Source organism: Gobius niger (assembly GCF_951799975.1).
Source record: "Gobius niger genome assembly, chromosome: 17".
Classification (NCBI taxonomy): domain Eukaryota; kingdom Metazoa; phylum Chordata; class Actinopteri; order Gobiiformes; family Gobiidae; genus Gobius; species Gobius niger.
Window position 1 is genome coordinate 5,051,245 of NC_136868.1, and position 26,974 is coordinate 5,078,218.

A 26,974-nucleotide genomic window follows, 5' to 3' on the forward strand; every position below is an offset into this window, starting at 1 on the left:
CTAAAACCGCAACCCAGCTTTCTGTCTGACCATTTTCGTGACGTTTATAGTCTCCCTTTCTTATTGGACACTGACAGGAGGAGACACAGATAGAGGAAAACTATTTCAATCTGTTGCCGTGCCAACCATGTTATGCCAATGGGAACTTACTTACAACAGACGTTATCCATCCAAATAAGTAATATTTTCAAAAGCATTAAATTATATGCACTTTAAGATCTGGACTGAGCGGCGGCCAATCCATGTGTGAAAATGATGTCTCCTTGAACCACTATTTCACAATGTGAGCCTCATGAAACAGGAAAGAAGAAATCCATTGGTGGAATAGCCTGGTCATTCGGGACGTCCGGGTCGTCAGCTGATCTCAGTCTTTGGGCACAGAGTGTTGCTGAACGTAAAACTCACCAACAAATCCTGCCAGAAGTGGATGCAGGCAAAGTTGTAAAGCAAAAGGCCTTACGTTCTTGTTGCTGCCCTCCTCCTCTGAAGAGTTGGACGATTCCTCTGCGCTGGACGGGATGGTCTCAAAGTCCTCAGTGTCCATAGACGGGAGACGCCTCTGAGTCCAACCTACAGAGACAGGACAGGACGTTTAGTGTTCGTTTGTCAATAAAATGCACATACGTCTAGTGTAAATAATGTTTTTGCGCCGACTGCCTCTTTACAGACAGCGTGTTCAGTCTCAAAAGTGTGTCATGGGCCTCACGGGAGGAGAGTAGTGAAACAGCTTTCACAGTTAAAGGCCGTAAAATGTTTTACATTTGACTATAAACTCGGAACAGAAAGGTGTGCTACATTAAAAATAGAAGAAAACTGGGTCTGACACCATGAGAATACATCACTGAACATCACTGTATTGAGGTTACCTGGTTGGGATGTCGATCTGGGGACAGTGGCTGGACCCACCGACACTAAGTTGCTGGTGATGCTCTGTCGCTTCTTCACTGCAGCCATAGCACCACGCAACGTATCTGAACACAGCCAACCAGCCTTTTGTGTCACCTTTCAATGCCTGTTTAACAACTCGTTCCACGACGACAACAACCAGAACACACAGGCCATGCCAACGCCAGAAAACATCCATCACGAGAAGTGTTTCGCCTAAAGGTGCAATGTGTGTGTGAACATCTCCACGATGAGCTACGTCTCACATGCAATAACTCACAACACAAAATGGCAGGATGAACGTCCATCGATTCACTAGGTCATGCCAAATGTAGGCCTTTCACGATAAGATTTGAAGTTTGATATATTGAGGCTGGAAAATATTAACAACATTATTGAGGACCTAATGACAGACCTCTAAAGCTTAAAATTCACATTAAACCTTTGATCGGAAACTACTTATATTAACACATTGAGTGCCGTGCTGTTTTGGGGATTTAGCTGTTGAGTGCCAACAATCCAGACTGTTTTTCATTATATTTGTAGCACCACAGCGTATTCTCTGTTATAGCTATGGACACATGCTATGGCTCGTTTGAAAGACGATAATCTAAGCTCTCCGTAGGTGAAAACAATTTAACTCTACATGTGTCGGTTCCTGAGAAATCCAAAGCTAAACAGAGGCTAGTTTGATCAAAATCACAGTTTTTTTCTAGATTCGGAGATAACAGGGGTTTTATGCAACACTCTCTGATTAACTCCTCTCTCCAACTCTGTCCTCTCTGGACGGACACTAACGTTATGGGAAGAGGCACATGCCTAAAAATATTTGTTTCAAGTCAATTTTCAACGACATTGTTGACATGTTTTGAAACACCGCTCGTTATGATCGCCTTTAATCAGGTGTGCATTTAAAACAGCCTGATTCTCAGATTGAAGACTTTAACAGGATGTTTCTAAGCCGTCCTTGGAGCCATTTTGACTATTTAGAGAAATGTTAAAATCTCAACAGTTTCGATCTTTCTATGGGAAGCTGCTCTGCTTTGTCAAACGTGCTCCAGAGAGTGAGAGAGAAGTGTCGGGTTTACAGCTGTTCACTACGCAACACCACAAATACCTACACCTAAATAAAAAAGAAAAGCAATAATAATACACAAAATGTCCAAATCCTGACTCTTCACAAGTTTTTGTTCATAATTTATTTCACTTCTGTTCATCACAGAGCTACCAAAATCACACATGAGGTGTATTAAAGTGTCTAGTTTCGCAATATAAACCCTCCCGCAAAAATGAGTTTTCCGTTTGTGGCACTCAATGTGTTAAAATATCTACCATGAAATACAATGAAACACAACTTCGGGTGAAAAATAAATGTACAAATGATAAATATTGATAAGGCAATATAAAGTATTTATCGTGACAGCTCTAATCAATTGTAAATAAGGGATACACTTCACAACGTTCATGCTTCAACGTCAACTTCAGTGTTCAACAAAACATGGCAGAACAAACTCAAGACACAAACAAGGCACAAAGCATTCCCAACATAAAGTAAAGACGTATAAAAAACAATATTTAGGCATAGTCGCACACACACAAAAACTAACAAAATATAAATACTAGGAAGAAGAGTCACGCCATGCTGCAAAGTGACACTGATGTACCTTCGTAGCCGAACGGCGTGGGGTCGCTCTTAATCTCGTGCCTCTTGCTCTTGACGCTGGCGGAGAGCGGCCCTGGCCAAGGACGAAGCACGTTCAGCGCTCACAAGTTTTTCCACGAGGACGACTTTTTAATAAGTTTAATGCAAATGAACGCGTGAGAAACTCGAGGCAAATGTCAGCTCCTGTGTTCGAGGCGACCTTTGCTTAGAGTGACTTATTCAAACAATGGCTGAAGAAGTTTAAAAACTGGAGACGTGCGTCAGCTTGTTCTTGTTTTTCACTTCATAAATGAGAAATAAAACGCCGAACTCAGCAAAAGAAATTAAGCGATGATTAACCTTAATTACCTTGTAGCTATATCTGTTCAGTACCTTATATTATTGTCATGTCAACAGGCTCACTGAATTAATACAAAGCTGAGTTTAAAATGCATTTTCAAAACCAAAAGAGAGATACAGTATGTTCTTATCTGAGCTTAGACAAGTTGATACGTAACTGTCTGGTCTTCACGGTCTTCTGGTCAGTCACGCAAAACGACCAAAGATGTTGTTAGCATTTGGCCTCTCCCAGTATATTCCTATAGCTCCAAACGGGGTGAAGCTAGAAGTGACCAAGCTCTTCCACACGGGCACAAAGAGCAGACCGGTACGTATTAACTCGTCTAAGCTCAGGTAAAAACACATTTCAGTCTGGAAAACTGGTGGCCTGTTCCTTTAAGGGCCCCATCTCACCGGCCAGGAGACTAGTTGGAGACTCAAGTGGAGGTGGGCTGTCTCCGAGCCCTTGGAGATAAGACGAATCCTCATGCAGTCTCTATGTGTGTTCGGTCTCAAGCAGTTGTGTCGCGAACACTATTAGTCGTCCTCAACCTGAGACTTTCTGTGACGTCTCTGCAAGGGGATCTCAAAGCGACATAAGGTAGACAGGTCTCGGAGGAATTGTGCCACAACTGAGACAGCGTAGACCTCTCAGAGACCATGACAGACAGAAATCGAAGCTGTTGGTTTTCACCGATACAACCTGGAGACCCGCCTGATCTCTGGAGAACGTCTCCATGACCAGCGGCAACTCGAGTCTCCAACTAGTCTCCAGGCCGGTGAAATAGGCCCTTTGTATGCGGGCAATCAATCCAAGTCTCCGCAAATCCCCCTTCAGTGAGATAGGCCCTTTAGTCAATTTATTTCCTGACCCATCCTTTAAAGGAATAGGCCACCGTTTTTACATACTGAGATATGTTCTTACCTTAGCTTTGACGAGTTCTTTAGGACCCGTCTGGTCTTCCCCCGTGCCTTCAGTCACGTAAACACAGCGCAGATGGCGTTAGCATTTAGCCTCTCCCCCTCTCCTCTATAGCTCCAAAACAGGTCAAGATAGAAGCTACCAAGCTCTTCCACGTTTTCCCTATTTAAATATGTTTACGTGAAGTGTTCCACTACAAAGTATAATTACACAAAATTAAACAATGTGGATTTTCTAAGCGGATAAAAGGGGGGACTATATTGTAAGGCGTAATAATACCAGGAGTAGTTTGGCATGAAGATTACTGTGAAGTAAAGTGAAGATTACTGCGCGGATTTCGAACTACTCCTGGTATTATTACGCCTTACAATATAGTCCCCCCTTTTATCCGCTTAGAAAATCCACATTGTTTAATTTTGTGTAATTATACTTTGTAGTGGAACATAACTATAGAGGAGAGGGAGAGGCTACATGCTAACGCCGTCTGCGCTGTGTTTACGTGATTGAAGGCACGGATGAAGACCAGACAGGTCCTAAAGAACTCGTCAAAGCTAAGGTAAGAATATATCTCAGTATGTAAAAACGGTGGCCTATTCCTTTAACCATAAAGCCCCACTGACATCAGAACATCTTTTCATTATGAGTCCTGGCCTCAGGGGTGACCCTATCGCACATGTTTTTAGTTGTAAAAGAAACTGGAGCACACGGAGGAAACCAGAACGCTACAAAGCAAGGTCCCATTTCTAACTCTGTGCATAACTTCAAATCATAACAACACCGCCCAAGAACTGACTTCCTGTTTCGATCCAGTACACCAAAATAAAAGCACCGTCTTATTCATTAGTTCAACTTCCTTTCTGCCTAACCATTACCAGACAAAAGACTTAAAATGTGTGTTTTTAATTATATTCTTGTAATTTTGCAAGTACCTACTGAACTAATCAATGAGACGAGCTGTGTGCTTTTATTTTGGCGTGCTAGATCGAAACAGGAAGTCACTTGTTATGATTTGAAGTTATGCACAGACCTTATGGCTCTGGGGAAAGACCACAAAAAGTACAATTTGACACAGTACCAATCATTTTGAATATCTAAAAGTATTATAAGCATGTTTTTTCATTAGTATAAAGAAGAACTTTTGTAGAGAAGTATTTTGACAGTTGGGTAATTAAGCTACTTTTCCGCGGTGTTTTAAGTTCAAGGCAGTCAGTCATTGGACACAAAACGAAACAGTAAATATCGAATGTATCGCCCGACTTACGTTTTGCATTATTTTTTCACTGATTATCTCATCAAATGTTCATGAATGTTGACAGGTCGACTTTAATGGCTTGTTATTCTTCCCGGCTCCATCAAACTTTTCTCGACTCTCACTTTTTGAACAGACAAGACGTCAAGCGCCAAAGTTGCTCATAAACGCGAACTTATATATGGATCGGAAGCCGTGTTTTGCGTTTGATGTTCGTAAATAAATAGGATAAAAGTCGTGTGCGTGCGGGGGGCTTGTGAAAGTTCGTTTTAATCACGGCGCGCCCCGGTGGCTCTAAACGCCGCACATCGGTATTCATGAGCTAACTGCACCGGTACAGCTCCGTGAATGTCACCCTGTGCTCCAAATGTCAGCCTCTTCAAAAACTATTATTACCTGCGCCTTCCTTTATGAAAGAATATGTATCTGCACTGTCTACCCTTTAACACTGTTTTCATTCGCACAGAAGACTTGGCTTCCTCTATGCATCTCATGCATTTCAACAGATCTGAAATGTGCGCAGACGTGAAGGGAGGGAGTCTACGCTTCTGCGGGGGCTCTGATGGGAAAAGGTATCGAACTGGAAACGACAAATGTAACTAGCAGGGGTCTTGAACACGGGGGTCGTGACTGAAACCGTTTGATGTGTTTGACATATTTGACGATGCACTGCCTGACCGAATAAAAAGTCGCCGCCTGGATTTAACTCACTGCTATGATCTGGAGTCACAGCAGCGGGTCAGGTCTAGGTTCAGGAACATCTGCCTTAAGTATTAGATCAGTCACACTGGATCTTTAGTCATTGCAGAAGCTTTTTAAAACACTATGTTCACATGTCGTCAATATTATTGCTTTAACCCTAGAACACTATTGCCGGGTGTTTTTCACCCGAGCAAATACATATATGTGATTTTCATTATGATGGTTTATCTGAGTGTCTTGGGTCTCTGAGCGTCAGCATTGTCTTTGACATCTTTGATGGCCTGGATGTTTTCCTAATCCAAAACACACTTTTTCCTACAGGCACATGTTCAATGGTTATAGAAGGTAGGGTTAAAGGGATATTTCAGGATTTTTGACGAAGGGCCTCATTTCCTAGTTATCCAATGTGTTGCTGATTTCTGGAGATATTTTTTTGGTAATTCATGCAGTTCTTATATTTGAAGAGCTTCATGGCGCTAGGCTAATGCAAGGCTAGTGCATTTCTATGGTATCAGCTAGCCTGCATTAAAAACAGTCTGACCCGCTCCACAGAGCACCTGAGGCAAATCACTTATAACGCCAGACTAACCATATAAATGTCTGTGTCCATAGAATAATTTTAACCATTTTGCATTTAAAATAACTTATATTTGAGCAGCATCAGCTTCGTGGTTGTATAAGCTACGCAGCGGCGGAGTGATCTGCTAGAAAATAGTCCCTCAAAATGCGATCATTCATGTGATGCAGGTCAGTTATATTCCAAAAGTTATTCTATCGACACAGACATTTATCTGGTTAGTCTGGTGTTATAAGTGATTTGTCTCAGGTGCTCTGTGGAGCGGGTCAGACTGTTTTTAATGCAGGCTAGCTGATACCACAGAAATGCGCTAGCCTTGCATTAGCCTAGCGCCACGAAACTCTTCAAATATAAGAACTGCATGAATTACAAAAATAATATCTACAGAAATCAGCAACACTCTGGATAACTAGGAAATGAGGCCCAATGTCAAAAATCCTGAAATATCCCTTTAAGGTATTTATTCTGGCAATCCTGTTCCCTTTCAAGGTTCACATTCAGGGCTGCCACATTTATTTTGCCGACTTTAACTACAGCTTTGCTCCAGTCACAGAGTTCGGTGTCTCTGGCTTCGCAGCAAGTGAGCAACACATAGTTATTTTAGTCAGCTGGTCATTTATACCGATTCAAAGTTGTTTCTCTCTCCTATGATTGTGCCAAGGATACTGAGCCTTCACCAGGGAAGTCTCACATATCCCAGGAATGGGTGGACCAAAAAACAAGTTTCCATCTTCATTACTTTATTTTTTAGGAATTTTTTGTTCCCAAATTCCTCCAATTTTATCTGGTGATGCTTTTCTTTCATTTAATTGGACAGTCGAATAAAAAGCAACACTACTCAAATGTGTCATGTATTTTCACATTTTGATAGATTTTGATGAAAAGTACTTTTTATCGGTTGTATTATCTCGGGTAAAAATCACCCGTGGTGTTTTGAATGTGAGCGAGAGTGTTCTAGGGTTAAGGTCAATATTCCGGTTTCTGAAACACTTGGAATAACCCGTTCAGATGCCTGAGGAGACAGAGTTACTACACGGTCACTGCAATCATGGCGCTATCTCGGTGCTCTCTCCCGCCAACAAAAGACCTTTTATTTATCTCTTTCACCACACCAACAAAGTAATCGGTTTTCTCGCTCCACAAGTGTGGTGCTGTGCTGCGTCTAGGTTTCGCCATGTTTCGCTCTGCTCCTTGTGTATTTACGGTAGACTAGGGCTCATTTAGGCTCCCATTTCGTATAAATCTGTGCACTCCAAGCGTAGTTACTAGTTGCATTTCCATCAGAGAAAATGAGCATCTGTCTAAAATTCACAAAATAGTGTAAATGCGCACATGAAAAGCAAATTTTGAATTTTGAGAATGATGGCGGTGGTTTCCTGGCAACAAAACAGCCCCACACATGATTCTCCTGCACCAGACTTCACACATTGAGGAAAAGGTTCTGATGTTGCTGTTTTCATCCATGACGTTGTGTTTTCCGCCCAAACAATTCATCTTTGGGTTAATCAGCCCACAGTATATGTATTATTTATTTATTATTTAAAATATTATAGCCTCCTGGTCGCCTCCCTCGAGAGGTGTTCCAGGCATGTCCTATTGGGACAAGGCCTCATGGAAGAGCCAGGGCACGCTGGTGGGACTATGTCTCCGAGCTGGCCTGGTGCATAGACTGTAAATATAAATGGAAATCTTATGCTCACTCCTCCCCGTTTACCATAATGACAACGGTAGAGGGGGGAATCATGGCGGATTTACAGACTCCCCCTCCCCAGCTCTGACGAAGCATGTTCCTAAAAAGGGCATAAGGGCGGGATCTTCACCATAGACTCGGCCCTTGCTTGACGTGTAGCTCGCGCTGCTCCAATGCTAACAGTCCGACCCTCATTAAGTACGAAATTTCTAAAATTCTTCTTACGAAAACCAGCCCGGTCCCCTTAATTGTAACTAACCCAGCGTTATCTCAGGAGGAATATCTACCGTAGCTCTAGTCTAGTGTTGAAAAAATAGAAACCAGGCGTCAAAGTTGTTTTTAACGTGTCTAAACTCCGATGCTTTTCAATGGGGGCCTAGTGGCGATATGGAGATACTACAGCAGTGGCGGCCTCTAGTGTCGTGGGCATAAAGCAGAGCAGCCAGCGCCCATTGACCTGGTGTCACCTCGGGGTCCCCCCAGAACAGCTGGAGGAGGTGTGTGTGGATCGGGAAGTCTGGGCATCTCTGCTGAGACTGCTGCCCTCTGCGACCCGGCCCTGGATGAAGCGGAAGAAAATGGATGGATAGATTCTGTGGAGCATTCAAGTGCTCTTTCGCAAACCAAAGTTGAATTGTTTGGGAGGAACACAGAACGTCAAGTGTGGAGGAAAAATGGAACAGCACATCCACATCAGAACCATATCCCCACTGTGAGGTCCGGAGCAGGAGAATCATGTGGGGCTGTTTTGTTGCCTCAGGGCCTGGACAACGTGTGATCATCAAAAGAAAAATGAATTCACAAGATTATCAAGACATTTTGCTGAAAGGCCTAAGACATTCACAACAGCGGGGAATTAAGAATGTTAGAGGATAACATTAAATCGCTATTTATCATTCTGGGTCAGGCTGTACAGTCGTACTATCTCTGTCATGGCCTTGACTGTGAGGCTCAGGCGCCCACTCTCAGCCACTGTCATTCATCTATCCTCCCGAACACCATTGTTATTTCTCAAACAAATAAGTGAACACTTGTATTAAATATCTGGCTGATCCTTCTTTTGCAGCAATAACTGCTTTCCTGTACTTTGCAGATTGGACGCTCACAACGATCAAGATGAATATTGGACCATTCCTCTTTAAAAACCTGCTGCAGTTCAGCGAGATTCAGGCGGTGTACTTACTTATTCCACGCTCTCCTGTGAATGTTTACATGTTCAATAAAAATATATAAAATGTAAATGGTTGGTATTAGTTAAAGCAGACACCGTTTACTCATTATTATGATTTTGTTGATAATCTGACCCCATTTGGTGACCAATTCAGGCAGAAATATGAGAAAACGGTGTACTAACTTTTTCCTCCCACTGTAAGTACTTCCTGTACTAAAAATGACTATCAATGGGGATATTCCAATACGTGTATATATGACCAAATATTCGGGTTAGAAATCGAGTAGAACCCAGGGATCGTGTTCGACCGGGTTATTGCTAATATCCAGTTATGAAAGCGTTATTGACTGCATGTAAACGTAGTCACAGTGGATGCGTGCAGTGATCAAAGGTGGTCCAACGAAATATTAGAGGCGATTTCATTTTTTGGTGAGGCAGTGTAGCTTTAAATGATTTCATTCAAACACATTAAATGAAATTGCACTGCTTCGTGGAGCTTCCCCCACATGGACAGAGCATTGACTTATTCCATTAGCACTGACTTTAAATGCTGAGGCTCTTTCAAACCGAGGGAAGTTTAGAAGTTTTCGCTCCTTCTTTTGATAAAAATAGTTTCAACTCATCACGAGGTACTACTTACTTTGACAACTGATTGGTTTTCGTCATGATTTTCCGAATTAAGCTCCATTTTATTCTTGTTTGTTTGTGAATATAAAGCGAGTCCATTAATTCCGTAAAGTGCTGTTTTCAAAGCTTCGTGCGATACTTGACAGTTGTTCAAAGCCATTCCATGTGACTTTCAATTATATCAAATGACTGGAGCGATACCTTTGTTCCGTCGAGCGGCGAAGGTGGAGGAGGTGGATGTGGCTAGGGAGGAGGTGAGGGAGAAGCGCCGCGGGACTTCGGTCTCTTTAACTGTGGGCTCTGGGAGGGGGGGGGGGGGGGCCAAGGGAGGGAGGCGGTGGTTAAGGGAAGAGCCAGGGTTCAAGGGAACAGCAGAGGAAAAGCAGAGAGGTGGTTAGTGGAAAAGCAATCAAGAAGCAATAATAGTTAGTTTAAAGCGATCATTTGACGAGACAAGATGGAACATAGACGTGGGATGGGGTTGAATGTGGAATAATGCAAACACTTAGAAATGTATGGGACAACTCACAGTCGCTTTAGCTAGGGCTGCACCGATCCGATACCCCCAAAAAATACGATATTGGGGATTGGCTCCAAAGATCCGGTACTGAACCGATACCCGTTTTGACTCTCACCGCTTTAAAAACACAACTTTCACCAACTACATATAAGTGAATATGGTTGTACTTCATTTTCAAGGGAAAAACCTGGAAAATTCCTTCGCTGAGTTAGTTTCCGCAAATTTGATTGCTAAAGCTAACATCAACTGACCAAGGCTGGGACAGAAACAATGACTGGACCACCTAAAGTCGCCTAATAGAGTTTGGGAATGTGATGTCATATCGCTAAGCATCATGGGATTAGCAGCAATTATAAACTAATGGAGATTTTCAAAGCTAAAATACTGGAGTTATTGTTCACATCAAAACACTTGGACTTTTTTTTCAAATTTTTTCCACAAAAAGATAAAGTGATGCCACTTGAGCTGCTTTTTGACGGAGGAAACTCAAAGTGAATGTTCATAAGAAGCTATAATTCGGATTTCTGATTGGACGAGATATGTATGATACTTGAAAAACATGAACTTTAAAAACAAAGTGGCTTTTCATCAAAAATACAAAATTGTCTTGCAATTATGCTCTATTTGAGACTGTGTCTAGCAGAAAACTATTAATCGATTACTAAAATAGTTGTCAACAACTCAATAATCGATTAGTTGTTTCAGCCCTATTTTAGGGCTGAAACAAAAAGGGTTTGTAGCCGTCGGACGGTTCTATCGACACGGCCCAAAATAAAAATCGACTTCTGGAGTGGCCAAGTGTTTGTATTGTAGTTTATGAAATGCTGTTAAAGAATAACTGATATCACATATTAAAGCAGTGCTAAGTAACTCTTGCCCCGAAAGGCCATAAGCTCCACTGCAGGTGTCGAAACAAGTTGCGTTTTTTTCCTCATTAATTGTCCGTGAGAGTAAATACTACTCTGACAGAAAAGACAAAGGAACAGAGGGATATTGTACATCCAATTACAGAATGGAAATATTTTTTTTCACTGAAACTTGGCTGTAAATACTGTTTAAGTGGTGCTAGCCCGCCGTAAGCTTAGCCCGTTAGCTTGTTCTTCGTGATTTTATTCGTGTGTATTGGTTGTGTGCAGTTGCGACAGTGTTTGGAGTGAATGTATAATTGTCTCATGTAAAGTCGCTATATTAAATTCTTCTTCTTGTTTAATGCTTTTTTCCCATTACAGTTTATTAATAGATAGCTTAAAACTGATAACATATTAGACGTTATTGATCTCACAATGGAGAAAAGAGGATGAACTTTTTTACTCACAGCAACAACTTTTAATAAAGTCTCTTGGTATCAGTTAATATCGGATATCGGCGGATACTCAAACCCCCAGTATCGGCATCGGAAGCTGAAGTCAAAGAAAAGGTAACTAATATTATAAGCAAAAACAAAAACTAAACTTTAATCCAGTTTGCAGGCGCTAAAACAAATGTCCTAGTTGTGCTGTTTCTGAAAATTCAGAAAAGTTATGGTAAACATATGGTAAAAGTCAGAGACAGAAATAATATTGATTTTTACACAATTTTGAACTTTAGTGTCAGCCTAAACAAAACCCCCTCTGAATGAACCGCATGTTTTTACAGCTGCGTGGGCAGAGGGACGACGTCTGAAATCTTGCCAAGCCGGAGGCAACAGCTATGGCAAAAAAAAAAAAAAAAAAACAGGCTCAAACTCCGGACCTTCTTGTTTTGAGGCATGAGCGCGTACTATACTTTTAACAAGAACGTGTCCTGGAAAGGCGTGAGTCGAAGCGTCTCCAGAACACGCCCGCTCTGTGTGTTTCTAGGACACGCGCGGGGCCGTGTGACTGTATCTGGGAGGATCAGCGGCGTTTGAAGCCTTTGTCATTGTTCTCGAGCTCCGCGGCGCCGGCTCGTGTCAGACTGTCAGCCGTCACTCAGCTAAAAGCTCAAACTAAAGCAATGACGCAACAGCGCTGCAACGAGGGGGCGCGAACCGGAGACCGAAACGCCCCGCAACACTGCCATCTAGAGGCTGGAGTGTCACCGACGGGCAGAAAAGATCCTTTTTTTTTTACTGTTTATTACAAAATCTCGCGGAGACAAAAAACGCAAAAACATGGAAGGCAAGTAAAATAAATTAAAGGCATATTTCAGGATTTTTGACATAGGGCCTCATTTCCTAGTTATCCAGAGTGTTGCTGATACCTGGAGATGTTTTTTTTGTGTTTAATTCATGCAGTTCTTTTATTTGAAGAGTTTCGTGGCACTAGGCTAATGCAAGGCTAGCACATTTCTATGGTATCAGCTAACCTGCATTAAAAACAGTGTGACCCGCTCCACAGAGCACCTCACCATTTTGCATTTAAAATACCTTATATTTGAGCAGCATCAGCTTCGTGGTTGTATAAGCTACGCGGCGGCGGAGTGATCTGCTAAAAAATAGTCCCTCAAAATGCGATCATTCATGTGATGCAAGGTCAGTTATATTCCAAACATTATATGGTTAGTCTGGCGTTATAAGTGATTTGCCTCAGGTGCTCTGTGGAGCGGGTCAGACTGTTTTTAATGCAGGCTAGCTGATACCATAGACATGCGGTAGGCTTGTATTAGCCTAGCACCACGTAACTCTTCAAACATAAGAACTGCATGAATTAGAAAAAAAATATCTCCAGAAATCAGCAACACTCTGGATAACTAGGAAATGAGGCCGTATGTCAAAAATCCTGAAATATCCCTTTAAGAGTAAAATAAAATAAGGCATTGTTTTCAGATAAAAAAAAAGGTGTTACAGGATCAATAACATTTCAGCAGCATTGCAAATTGCTTCCACAGTTTGGTTGGATCTTTTTACAAAATTCAAGGAGGATAAAAACATACGAAATTCATTTTTAAAACAGCTAACATTTGGCAGCTGTTTTTTCCAGTTATTTTTGTGACTGTGGTATTTACCCATAATGATGATAAGGTTGATTGAAAGTGAAATGTCCCTCGTCAGTTTGTAATTATAGATAAGAATATCTTCAATTGTAAATTGTTCAAGATCACTAATTTTATTATTTAACCAGCTGTGGACATCCTGCCAGAACTTTCCCCTAACTGAACAAGAGAAGAATAGATGTTCTGTTTGTTCTGGATTTTCAGGGTCAACTTCAAAACCAAATCTACCCCTTAATGTCTCCGCAGATGGATAGTAATTATTAAGAATTCTAAATTGCATTTCTTTTACTTTGGGTGTGATTGGCCATTTTATAAATGTCCAATGTTTTTCTGAAATTGTTGGATTTTTTTTCATGATAAAAATGTTCTTTGAAAGCTTTATTAAATATTTGTTGTCACATTTTTTTGGTCTGTTATGTTTAATTCTCCTATTTTTAAATTTGGAAGTTTGATTTGGACAGTTAAATGAGAAATATCATGTTTTTTATCAGCTGTATCAAAGCCACGGGGATAGATTTACAGATTTTCCTATACTCTTTGAGAGAACATTGAAAATTAAATAGAAAAGATCCTCATGTCTCAAATCGTGAGGCACTCATATGTGGATGATGCCTTAGTGTAAACGGTTTCTTTTGTGAGAAGTTATTCATTTCGCAAAATGTATTGAAATGTCCTCAACCTTGTACAAATACATTATGTTACATGTCCAAAACTAAATAAACCCACGCATTTACATAACTATTGAATATGTCTCTCAATGTTACAGCTACCTTATTAATTCTTAAGTGTCTGAATGTTTCTTTCTTTGCAGAGAAGGAGGGTCTAAGGACAGGAGACGCACTTGGACAATTATCCATCTGCTGCTTCACTGTCGACTGACAATTTGAAAATATGTATCAGCTATTTCATGGTTCCATATGTGTCTCTTTGTGGATTTTCCAAGCGGTTTTCTTCTTCATCAAAACAGCAATTCTTGTGAGGTAACTGCTGCTGTGATACTGAGCAGTACACACATAAGTTGATTCTTTTCTTTTCAGTTTTTAATGCATGGTTTGATAGATACAGTATAATTAACTGAGCTCAAGTCAGTGCTCTCAATCTTTTGTAGACGGACCCCTATGCGACAATGGCAGGTGTTTGCGACCCCTACAGGATTAGTTTTCCATTCAAACCAGTAAAAAGTGCGATAATCTTCACATCCATAGATACAGACGGCATCGGTTCATAGAAGGGGGCGTGGCCTCGCTGAGGGGGAAAATAGAATCTTTTGGGGAAACACAATTATTCACTCTTTTAATCCAATTTGTGGTGAAATATAAACATTTATCACATACAAATAAAGTAAAGTCTAAATCGGGTCCATATAGATGTTTATTTACAGCAGATTGTTCAGTAGAAGCGGAAAAAAAACGGCAGTTAGCGTTAGCATTAGCACGATGCTAACACGAAGCATCATATTAGCATTCTCCGTTATTTATGTATTTATGGGCTTAGTATTACTGCGCCTACTACTATATTGCAAGGCGTAGTAATATTACTACGACTTGCAATATAGTTCCCCTTTTTATCCGCTCAGAAAATCGACATTTTGTGTGACTACACTTGGATCGTGTAAAGGCTCATGTAACCATGTAATGCAAGTTCGCCATTTTATGCTCACTGCTGCCACCTCAGGTCATACGCGTAACTGCACCTTCTATATTAAGCTCGTGCATGACGGCAATTCGGACCGAAGTAACACCGCTTTGAGTGACAGTGCAGGATTTTAGAGGCAGTTGTGAACAGGTCTGGGCTCATTCTACACATTAGGACATGGGTGGAACATGCAGGGGGAGGAAAGTACTTCATTTTAACATTTTTAAACTCTGTATAGTCCCTTTAAATAGGGAAAGAGCTTGGTAGTGTAGGAAATTGATGATTTTTAGCTAATGTTATATTTTATAATGCTATTGAATGTTTTTATGAGTTTAGTCTATGTGCTTTAAGTTTCAGTTGAAACCAATCTTTTCACAAGCACATCGCTGTAACAACACCCCATTTCTTGCTCTTGCATTCTTTTGCTCAAACTTATGGAGACGTCCAGGTGCCCTCACCGGAGATGTGAAAAAATAACTCCAAATAAGGCAACAGGAAGACACTTGTAGTGGAAAACTACTGAGAGAAAAGCTTGATGGCCTTGGCCCGAGCTCCACTCATCTCCTATCTCTTCGTGAACGTCACATTTTTTCTGATATATATTTGTAAGAGCGCAGTTAGACGGTGCCGTTTCCTGGGACGGCCCCGTTCGAGCACCGTGTATATTGTTCGGGACTTAAGCATTCAGATAACCTGTGTTTAGAAATTGTAATTGTTATAGGGAATAAATCAGCTTTGACTAAAGCTACTGAATTCTGGTGGTTTCTCCTCGGACATTGGGATCAACGAACACGCTTGGCGAGACCTTTTTGATAGTTTAATACTTTAAACTTAACTGTTTAAATGTGTTTAAAATGATCTTATGGAGTCAGACCTTATGTAAATTTTGAGATTTAATATTTCTTGTGAAATCGCCCACAGTAGCAACTAACTTCACCTCAGTTTGGAGCTATACCTATATACTGGGAGAGGCTATATTCTATACGGCTATATACGTGACCAGACAGCTACATATCAACTCGTCTAAGCGAAGGTAAGAACATATCTCAGTATTTAAAACAGTGGCCTATTCCTTTTAAAAGTGTAAGATCTAACCCATACTGAGCTGAACCTAATACAAATAACTCCGCCAACATGAACTTATGGCTGTGAATGGAAAGCACGTCGCTCATTTAATGCAGTTATTGGATATTTTATGCAAGACAAACAACACTGGCAAAGACATGCACCCAAACAATGATCCCGTGATGAGACATGAAACGGACACGACATGGAGTCTGGACGGAGATGCAGACAGGACTGGAATGACGGCAGACCACACGGACTGACGTTTCTCCGTTTTACCTGCGGGAAGGGACCTCCGGTTGGACAGGCCCTGCAAGCTGAAGCGTTTCCGAGCGTTAGCAGCAGAGAGACCCGATTGGCTCACAGAGAGGTCAGCTGATCAGGAGGCGAGACGAGCCACGGTCAGCACAGGCAGAACAGAAGGGACAGAAGCAGCAAGCGGTTTATGAGGAGGGAAGGGTAATAGTACTATTTAAAGTCTTTGTGGCAAGTGAATGTTAGAACATGGTTAGAATAAACTCATTTCCCACAGTGCCCTTTAAGGCTGTTCACAAGCATTTTTAAAAACATGACATGCACTCCTTACTAAAGCTATCACATCAGCTATTATCACCTATTAAAATCGAATTCCAGAATAATACTTAAATATGCTTGCCTGTTTTGTCTGTAATGTACTGCTGTGTGTTCTGTCTTCTGTGTTTTATATGGTGTATGTTGGTAGTTTTTACCTCATGGGACTGCAGATGGAAATTAGCCTTGAGCTAAATCTGGCATATTTACAGCACTAGTTGTCTGTACATTAATATGCACTGCAACATTCAAATGAATTAATAAATGAAATGAAAAATGCGTGTGCTGTATTCAAATCTGCAATAAAACAGCCTCAGTCTCCCTCAACATCACCCAATTACTGAGCAGAAACAAAACACAGGTTGTAGTAAATCCACTCTGCAACATGGATGACTTTACTGGACACTCAATCACACTTTACTTTATTCATTCGATCCACACTCCGGTAACACACAGTTGTAGCCAGAGCTGCCCTGGGGTAAAACTGACAGGAACAAGGTTGCTCCTCCATCGACACCTCCAGCCGTGACCAACCACTCACTCACACACGGGCTCTTTCACAAAGACACAACAACTGCCAGACGACCAAACCTACCATGGACCAAACCTAAATGATCATAATGTGGTCCCAGTAATGTTGATATCTACATTTACAATATATCAAATTAAGAATATCTCCTGGAGCAATGCCAAAGGACTTAGAGTGAAGTAAATGTATATTAGTTTAGCTGTATCTACACTTACATGGTGGGGGAAGGGAATCATATTTGTACAGCACTTTTCACAACAAGTGAACAATACAAGTCACCCAAAGCTTCACTTAAAAGAGCAACTGAAGGTTTTGATGTTACAGTGTCAACAAGTATATTTTGTATTGTTAAAATGGCAATAAGAGAAAAACAATGTGTTTCCAAAAAAACAACTTTTTCCATGTTTTCCAAAAACAGTGGAAAAAGGAGTTAGGCAATTATCAGTGTTGGGAACGTTACTTTTAAAAAGTAATTAGTTATAGATACTCACTACTCGTTCCAAAAAGTAACTGAGTTAGTAACTAAATTACTCTATAAGAAAAGTAACTCGTTACCAGGGAAAGTAACTTTACTGTTTAAAAAAAAAAGTTGCTATATGTCAAAAAATGTGTTTTTTGTTGTTGTTGCTGGGGGGGGGGGGGGGGGGGGGGGGGGGGGAACGTGGAAGAGCTTGGTAGCTTCTATCTTGACCAGTTTTAGAGCTATAGTGGAGAGAGGGAGAGGCTAAATGCTAACGCCGTCTGCGCTGTGTTTACGTGACTGAAGGCACGGGTGAAGATCAGACAGGTCCTGAAGAACTCGTCAAAGCTAAGGTAAGAACATATCTCAAAATGTAAAAATGGTGGCCTATTCCTTTTAAGCCTCCCATCCAGGTACTAATCAGGCCCAACCCAGCTTAACTTTCGAGACCAGACGCAATCGGGCACATAAGCCAATTCATAAAAATGTCAAGTGACTACACAGTTTCATTTACCAGTTTCCTCCAATTTCTTATCAGTTGACACAGGTTTAACAACTCATTTAAAGATGCATTTCCCACATAGGAGTTTTTCATGTATATAATTGTGCATGTTTTAGTTGTAAATAAACCGCCCCAGACACTTATAAATCCGACATGTGGATATTAACACATCCCCCCGTGTGAAAATGACACTTTGCGAACGTGCTAATGAAGCCCGGTACAGCAGAGACAGTGCTAACGAACAGTGACAGGAGCCGACCGCATCCGCAAACTCAATCAATAAACCTCATCTGCGGCCGCTGCGTCTATGTCAGACAGTGCAGGCTTCATAACGAGTGGTCTGAGGGATCACTGGGGCTTTATAGGCGCAGAGATAGAGGCAGAGTGAGAAAGAGAGAAGAGAGGGCTACGTCTATGTGAGACTGCGGAGGCTTCAGATGGAGTGGTCTGAGGGGTCGCTGGGGTTTTATGGACCGAGACGGAGAGCAACGCCTGAAAAAAAGACACATAGCTCTACACGCATAATAAACAAAGCCAGTGTGTTGTAACTTTTGCTAATGCTCTGTGAAGATAAAAAATGAAGGCAACAAAAAGGTAATAGAAATGTGTATGTGCTATTGGAGTTTTCAGTGTCTGCAGAGCCCCATAGCCAGTATTTAATCTTATCCACGGCACAGGATACAGCTGCTTGCAAAAGTGGTCAGTAATTTACTTTAGTAGCGTATTTAAAGCAGTACTAGGCAACTCATGCCCCTAGAGGCCATACGCGCCACTGCAGGTGTCGTAGCATGTTACGTTTTTTTTACTCATTAAAGCAGTACTAAGTAACGTGTTTACCTTAATAAATCCTTTCCGTAGTCCCTGTGGGGGTAAAACAAGTGTTTATGGGATGATTGGAGGGTCTTTCATCTCCCCCTGGTGTCTCTGGCCAGAAAACCATGCTTGCAACTTCGCTGCCACCGGACCGGAGCCACCAATACACACTAATAGAATCATGAAGAAGAAGCTAACAGGCTAATGGGCAAAGCTAACTGCTAACCTCTCTCCCTTCATCTTTTCTGTCAGCGTAGTATTTACTCTCCAAGACAATTAATAAGTTAAAAAATCGCAACTTGCTACGACACCTGCAGTTGCGCTTATGGCCTCTAGGAGCAAGAGTTACTTAGTACTGCTTTAATTGTCCGTGAGAGTAAATACTACGCTGACAGAAAAGACAAAGGGAGAGAGGGATAGATACAGACGGCATCTTGTCATAGAAGGGGGCGTGGCTTCGCCGAGGGGGAAAATAGAATCTTTTGGAAAAATAATTTTCCACTCTTTTTAGCCATTTTCTGGTGGAATATGAATTTATTTATCACATACAAAAAGTCATGTGTAAATCGGGCCCATATGGATATTTTCTCACAGCACATTGTTCAGTAGAAGTGAAAAAACAGCAGTCGTAGCTAGCGCTAGCTAACCGTTAGGATTAGCCCGATGCTAAAATGAAGCATTTTGTTAGCATTCTCCATTATTTATGTATTTATGAGCTGTTGAACCACTTTGCTCCTCCCCATGACTTTGTATTTTTATTTGTTAGAAAACAATATTCATAATTCAGCATTTGTTAAAGTAGTTTTGGAATAATTAGAGAAGGTTTACATTTTTTCAAAATTGTTTTTCCCCTTTACTGTTTTCAAACATGACCATATATAGGCGATTCCACAGATGCCGTCTGCATCTATATTGTACGTCCAATTACACAATGGAGATAATTTTTTTCACTCAAACTTGGCTGTAAATACTGTTTAAGTGGCGCTAGCCCGCAGTTAGCTTTACCTGTTAGCCTGTTAGCTTCTTCTTCGTGATTCCATTCGTAGTTCCCCCCCCAGAGGAACTACGAAAAGGATTTATTAAGGTAAACAAGTCACTAGTTTTTGAGGATCTGTACTTTACTTGAGTAGTGTTTATGTTGAGAACTTACGACTTTAATTCCTGACATTTGAAAGATGATTATAATACTTTCCACTCCACTACGTTTATAGAAATGCTCCAAAGTAAAAGGTTTAACTTGAAAAAAATCAAATGCCACAGACTTTCAACACGGAAGAAGTTTTGCCCGTTGCCGTTTGTGAAGCGAATCCGTCGTAATATGTTGTGTTTTTGAAGCCGCAAAGTTATAAAGTCAGGGTAACTTCACAACTAGAAGGTCTACTTTTTTTGGAGTAATATTAGACCAATAGTTTAATGTGTACTTTTACTCAGGTACCACTACTGGCTGCATGCATCTGTACTGGATCCTGGTTCAAAAACTCGCCATGTGATTGCTGGCGGATGAGCTTTAAAACCAATACACGCTGGCAATTCAGCTCCAGCTACTGCAAGAGTTGGCTCGCTGCATAATTGGGAAAACAATATCGCGAGCGCTGAAAGAACTGAATCCATACAGAATATGTGAAGGCGAGCGCTGGTCCCTCAGCTCCACGGCGGCGCAGACAGAGATAAACGCCGTCCTTTTAGCACAGGGCTGAAACCAAACCTGCCCAATTGTTCCTGCGCCGTCACTGAACGTCCCCGAACCATTCATTACAGCAGCTTAGACCATCACAACAAATCGAACGCGAAGAGACGGAGCGGATGGACGGATCAATGGAAAAAAAAAAGGGGGGAAAAGGTCCAAAGTGCGATCTCTAAGATGATCTTTGAGGCCGATCTTGTTTTGTCGGAGGAGGTTTGAAAAGGACGCGATTTATTGTGCCTGTATCAAAACTTGGCATTTTACCTGTGCTTCAATGACACCGGGGCGAGCGGGGTGTGAGAATGTTGAGTTGCACTTTGTAACTACACTCAAAACGCTGCACTTTATTGAGTAATACACCCACAGTTTGTAAAGACGTGCCGCATTTTGAAATTATTTGGTATATGTTTTATTTCACCAGATGTAAGCACATAAATGTATGTAGCTAAGGACGAGTTTGTTTACATGGTGTCATTCTGGTGCCGGCAACATCAAAACTGTGGAGTTAAAGGTTCTATATCATGCAAAATGCTGTTATGCTATTTCCTTATCAAAAACCCCCCCACTCGTCAGAAGTTGTTTTTTCTCTCCGAGATTCGGCGACTTTCACCAAAATATTGTTTTTCTGTGACTGTCTCTGATGGATGTTTGGTGAACCTTCACCAGAATCAAAGTGGATTAACTTTTATAACCAACGCGAGTCCCATAATGTAAACAGGACCAGAGCGGTGAGTTTATCCAAACACATGTTAGCTTGTGTGTTAGCATATTAGCGTGTGTGTGTTAGCCATTTATGAAGCTGTGTTGCAGATGTCAACTCCTTATAACTGCATCGTGAAGTAACTTCACTTATTGCTGTTTATTTATAATACGGTAAAGTTGTATGTGCGGAGAGAGGGGGCGGAGTTAACTGATTCGAAGCGTTGTGTCTTCCGGGTCTTTTGGTAGTGGTACAATATATCATATAAATGCCTATACTGGACTTTGGAATGGCTAAAATAGCATGATACAGATGCTTTAAGGTTTGCTATTTTGACCTCAGTTTCAATGTAAAGCAGTAGTGTTCTTGTTGAAATAGCTTCTTAAAGATTGTTGTAAGACGATTAAAAATGAGCTGAAAGTGTGTATTGCATAATGAAATGAAAATGCTACATTTTGAACTGTTAATAAATTATTCAGTAAGTGGGGATCGAGCACGGAGTTGAAGATCTCAAGATGATTTCAGTAAGATAAGACAGGACTTTAATGATCCCACAATGGAGAAAATCGCTTGTTAATTTCATGATATAAAATGGAGAGAAAAGGACTTTGCACATCAAACTAGAGGCAGGAGTGTAGGAGACGAGAGCTCAACACCAAAGTTCATCGATCTGTAAGAAGACTCTGCCTAAGGCAATATGCTACAAAATACATTTTACCAGATGAAGGACGTGGACACAATGCCCTTATGGCAGTGTGCGGATTTTATTCTGAATGATGTAAAATTCATTATATGAATTATGCTTATTATAATCATTAATTGAAAACACCACAGACATAGATGGTGAATTGATGGCAAAGAGCAAAATGAATAATGTAATTACAAACCACGAAACCTGTTTTAGTTTAATATTCGCTATATTTAGGGTGGCACGGTGGCGCAGTGGTTAGTGCTCGTGCTTCACAGCTAGAAGGTCCCAGGTCCGATTCCCAGGACGGGGCCTTTCTGTGTGGAGTTTGCATGTTCTCCCCATGCCTGCATAGGTTCCCTCCGGGTACTCCGGTTTCCCCTACCACTAAAAACATGTACAACAGGCCAGGACGAGTGAGAGTGTGTTTGAGAGTGGGGGAGTGACGGATGGAAATTAGCCCAATCCGGTGTGGCTTGTTCATGAACATGCACTGTCCCCACCAAATAAACCAATAAACAAACAAACAAAGTATTTTACCAAACCATTTCAACACAACATGTTCCATTAAAAATTAAACACAAGGTTTTCAGCAAGCAGAAGTTAAACCCCCCCCCCCCACAAAATCAGGATCAAAACATGGGTATAAAAGAAACTACACTGCAAAAAGTAATTAACTAGACTAGTATAAACATCTCAATTTGAGCATAATAATCCAAATTTTAGTTGTTTTGACTAGGTCAGTTGTTCTTGGGAATTTTTCCTAGATTATTTCACTTGTTCTGAGATGTTTCTGACTCGTTTCAATACATTTTGTCCTTATTTCAGGTAATTTTCTTTGCCAATGGGGTAAGAAGATTGGTCTTATCTCATTGGCAATTTTACTTTCTTATTTCAAGCGAGATTTACCTTAGAACCAGTTTGAAATGTCCTCAAACAAGCAAAGTAAACTTGCTCCGATCAGGAAAAATGTCTAAATTAGCAAAAAACGCTCAAAACAAGATATATTTCCTCAATTCAAGTCATTTAAGACAATGCTTGATATTTACTTTTTGCAGTGTAAAACTTTTACACATTTTTAAGTTCTGTTCATTGTTTACTTCTGGCTGAGTTTGTAGAAAGTGTGTCGATCTCAGTCAGAAGAAGACTTTAAGACTTTAGTGGCGCAGCGATGTATTGTGGCTTCTTGCCATACGGATATTGCATCACCTAATATTACGATATATTGTGCAGCTTTAGCTATTTTATCAGCTATTTTATCTTCTCATTTGATTGTTCACATGGTAATTTGGGGATTTGGAAACCCCCTGCTGAAGACCCACCTCCCGATCTCGAGTTTTGGCTGCATTGTTAGCTTAAGGATTAGTCCGATATACTGTATTTCGCATGTGCTTGTGTTTATTTATTGGTTTATTTGTTTATTTGGTGGGAAAAGTCCATGTTAGTGAAGAGACATGAGATAGATAGATAGATAGATAGATAGATAGATAGATAGATAGATAGATAGATAGATAGATAGATAGATAGATAGATAGATAGATAGATAGATAGATAGATAGATAGATAGATAGATAGATAGATAGATAGATAGATAGATAGATAGATACTTTATCCATCCAAACTCATGGGGACGATCTTCCTGTGAGGCATAAATACCCAGAACATACTTGTTGATGGGACAAAAGCTCCAACCACTTCACCGCCAGTCTATGACAAACAATACGAAACAAAGGCACTTCCATCCAAGCCATGGTCTATCCGACGTGGCTAAACTGGTCTTAAAATTTAACTCCACTATGACCCACTTTTAACAATAGTAACACTCCTCGCAACACCACACACACGCACAGTCCCATCTCCTGCATAAAAGAGCCGCCCCCTGAATGTACTCACGGTCCAGTCCTGTACAGACGATCCAAGCTGCGATACACATTATAAATATTCCAAGTTAAGAGCACATTTTTGCACTTTTTTTGCCCCCCCCCCCCCGGTCACAGAGCGGCTCCTGGCGAAAGCAGATAACACCCGTGATTTCATGCTTCGAGATTCCCACTGAGCGAAGAAGAAGTGGAAAAAAATGTGCTGTGGAAAGTGCGGCGCAGTTTCGACCGCGGAGCATCGATTGATACACATGAGACTGGTTCAAGATGCTTTTTGAGTTGTTAACCTTTGACACTCTGGTCGCCGCGGCCGGTTGTTTTCTCAAAGTCGCTTACATTTTAAATGGCTCTGGCGACATGAATGTTGAATGCTGCCTTACCTCTCTTTTGTCTGATGTTGGGGCTCGGGTTGATTCTCCTGAAACCACTCTCTGGACTCGAGGAATCCGACTGCCGCAGAGCCATCTTCTTCACATTCCTACAGCAGCAGCATCATTAGTCAACAAGGCAAGGTTTTATTTACCGTGGGGGTATTTATGCTTTTTGCAGGTATTTGGTAATAGCTAGTGATGCGCCGATCGTGTCGAGGCTTCGAAGCGTGTACCGAGTAATCTAGAGGAGTGTCTGTTGAAGAGCGTATCGATGCGTGTGTTGATCACGTGTGTGGTGGCGTTCGAAGCCTCGGGAAGTGGTCGTACCGCGTGACTGATTCAGAAAATGATTTGCGGGTTTGAAGCGCGATTCAAAACAAAAGCGACAGTGACGTTTTGTGTATTTGGGTTGGACATAAACAAAGTAACACAAGCATATTTTCCATCACAGCTCTATAAATTCGCAAATTTAGTCTTTCAGCCCCCACCATTTATTGTAAGCACTCAGCATGTTAGCCTATACATGCGGACCTGTCCCTTTTTAAATCCAGATTAAAGACTCATCTTTTCAAACTTGCTTTTAATACTTAGAGCACACTGAATTGTGTCCAGGTTGTAAACATTTGGTGTTTTATTTATTGTTTTTATCTTTCTGTGAAGCACTTTGGTCCTCCTGGTGTTGTTGTAAAGTACTATATAAATAAACTTTTACTGATTGATTGATAATCTCTTGTCCACATGATGGCGTTGTGGAGCAAATAAAGCACCTTGATGCTTCGAACCATGTGTGATGCAATTGGCTGTGAGGCTTCAATGCTTCATGGGGCTTCATCTTGCCATCACTAGTAATAGCCTCAAAGCACATCTTTATACTCATTTACTCTTTGTTGGTTAGAAAATGCAGTATTGACCTAAAGCAGCTGAAACAAAAGATCCAGTAGTTTCACTTCCTGATTTTCTCACCATAAGCTCCTCCCACCGCCTTCCTCTTGCTCCCCTTTGCTACACAGCTCTTTAAAATAAAGCCTAAAATCTCGTGTGGCAGCAATGAAGCTCTGTCGAGTGTTTTTATTCCGTGATGAAAGGATTAAAGTGATATTCTCGTCAGTAAGTTAGCAAAATGAGGAGAGCAGGACCAGAATATTCTAATGTAAACGATCAAGCTCCGCCCCCTCCCTCCAGATTGGACCTGATAGGCTGGTTCACAGGAAAAGCTCGTCTCATTTCATGATATTCTAATTATATGACGAGCATCTGTATATATATTATTACTTACTTTACATCAAAATGCAAGACCAGGTGGTCGATTAAGCAGATTTTAATTTGTAATACATTTAGACTTCTAGAATATCACTTTAAACTAAAACAAGGTGAAGAGAGCATTTTACGTAGGACTTCAGGAGGTGTTATTTGGGGAGTTGCTGCTGTGGTGCTAAGAATAGCTCTGGAGAAGATCCAAAGATCACTCAAAGGTGCGCGAATGTGTCAACAGAAAGCTCCAGGTATGTGTTTGATAAGAGAACAACATTATAGCTTGATAAAAAGCTCTAAAAAGTTGATTTTGCAGACAACCCCTTAAGTCTACTCTAGCAGGAAAGAAACAATGCCTGATTTACAATGCGAACATGCTAAATTATTTAGATGGAGAGGGACTTGCCTGATCGGACCTCCGTGGATGTTGTCAGGGAACTTTTGGTGACTTGCCTCTGTGAAAACAAGAAAAATGTATTGTAGTCGGCAACAGTGAGAAGCAATAATCTCAATGTCTCCGCTGTGGCTGGTGCTTTGGAGACTATAGTTTCCGTTCTTCTGACTTTCTTCTGTCCATCACAAAGCCTGTGTTGTGTGTTAGGGTTGGGCCATATCGTATCATATCGTGATATATTTTTTTATATTGTTTGATATTGTTGTAATTGTTGTGGACACAATATAATGTATGTTAAGCTCAGCTCCATCAGAGCAGCATAAACACTGACTGTGACTTGAGTAGATCATATTTGTGAGGAAATTAGTATGGCGCTAGAAAAAAGAAAAAAGAAAAAAAACAAAACACTTGCATTAATCTTCCCAATAGTCGTAGGGCTGGGATTTTGAAGTCAAATATATCGTTATCGTGATGTTTCTTTTTTTATATATCGGGATATAGATTTATTTTAATCTAAAAATGGCTCGTTTGAATTCTGTTGAAGCCATTCAGAATGTGTGTGCTACCCAAATAATGACTAAAAGTACGTCTTTGAGAACGAGTTTCTCAAGTCAGGTGGTGCGTTAGACCAGGGGCTCATCTCCTGTTTCCAAAATACATCACAAACTGCTTGAGAACGTTCTGCTATGATAATTGGTGATGAAAGTAATTCATGTTCAAGAAGATGCACTGTTTCCTAACTGTTTATTCAGTTAAACATTCATTTTGAACTAAGAGGTCCCGATGAACTGTTTACAGTGAGTAGCTTTGTGTCAATCAATTTTCTGGTGACAAACTAAATCTCCTCTTCTGCACACTATGACCTGCTAAAGAACATGGGACAGCTGTGGCAGGAGTCCCCAAGTATTTATTTACAGGTAATGTGGGCCATCTCACCAGATCAGAACATATAGGCCTCAGTTTGTGAGCGTGGGAAACATGTGCGCGTCTCCTGATTGGTCAACAGTGTCATGTGATCACTGTCACAACAACGCAGTTCATGCTGCTGCAGCTGCTGCTACTGCGAGCTTCAACCTGGCGATAGTTCTGTCAAAATGGAGATAAACATCGACAACACGAAGATGTGGGACGTATTTCTTTGGATTCAATAAGAAAA

The 26,974-nt window shown here is 41.0% G+C and overlaps 1 protein-coding gene across 3 annotated transcripts in view; it reads right to left on the bottom strand.

Moving 5' to 3' along the window:
* The window catches only part of mcf2l2 (MCF.2 cell line derived transforming sequence-like 2), a 213,814-nt gene that overhangs the window by 15,581 nt on the left and 171,259 nt on the right, over positions 1-26,974 (bottom strand). For all 3 annotated transcript variants that reach the window (XM_079574860.1, XM_079574859.1, XM_079574861.1), the window contains exons 27-33: positions 25,831-25,879; positions 24,183-24,280; positions 16,256-16,351; positions 10,006-10,104; positions 2,550-2,621; positions 867-971; positions 461-570 (exon numbers count right to left, since the gene is read on the bottom strand). In XM_079574860.1, the coding sequence (XP_079430986.1) occupies positions 461-570; positions 867-971; positions 2,550-2,621; positions 10,006-10,104; positions 16,256-16,351; positions 24,183-24,280; positions 25,831-25,879 (629 nt within the window). The remainder of the gene's footprint in view (positions 1-460; positions 571-866; positions 972-2,549; positions 2,622-10,005; positions 10,105-16,255; positions 16,352-24,182; positions 24,281-25,830; positions 25,880-26,974) is intronic.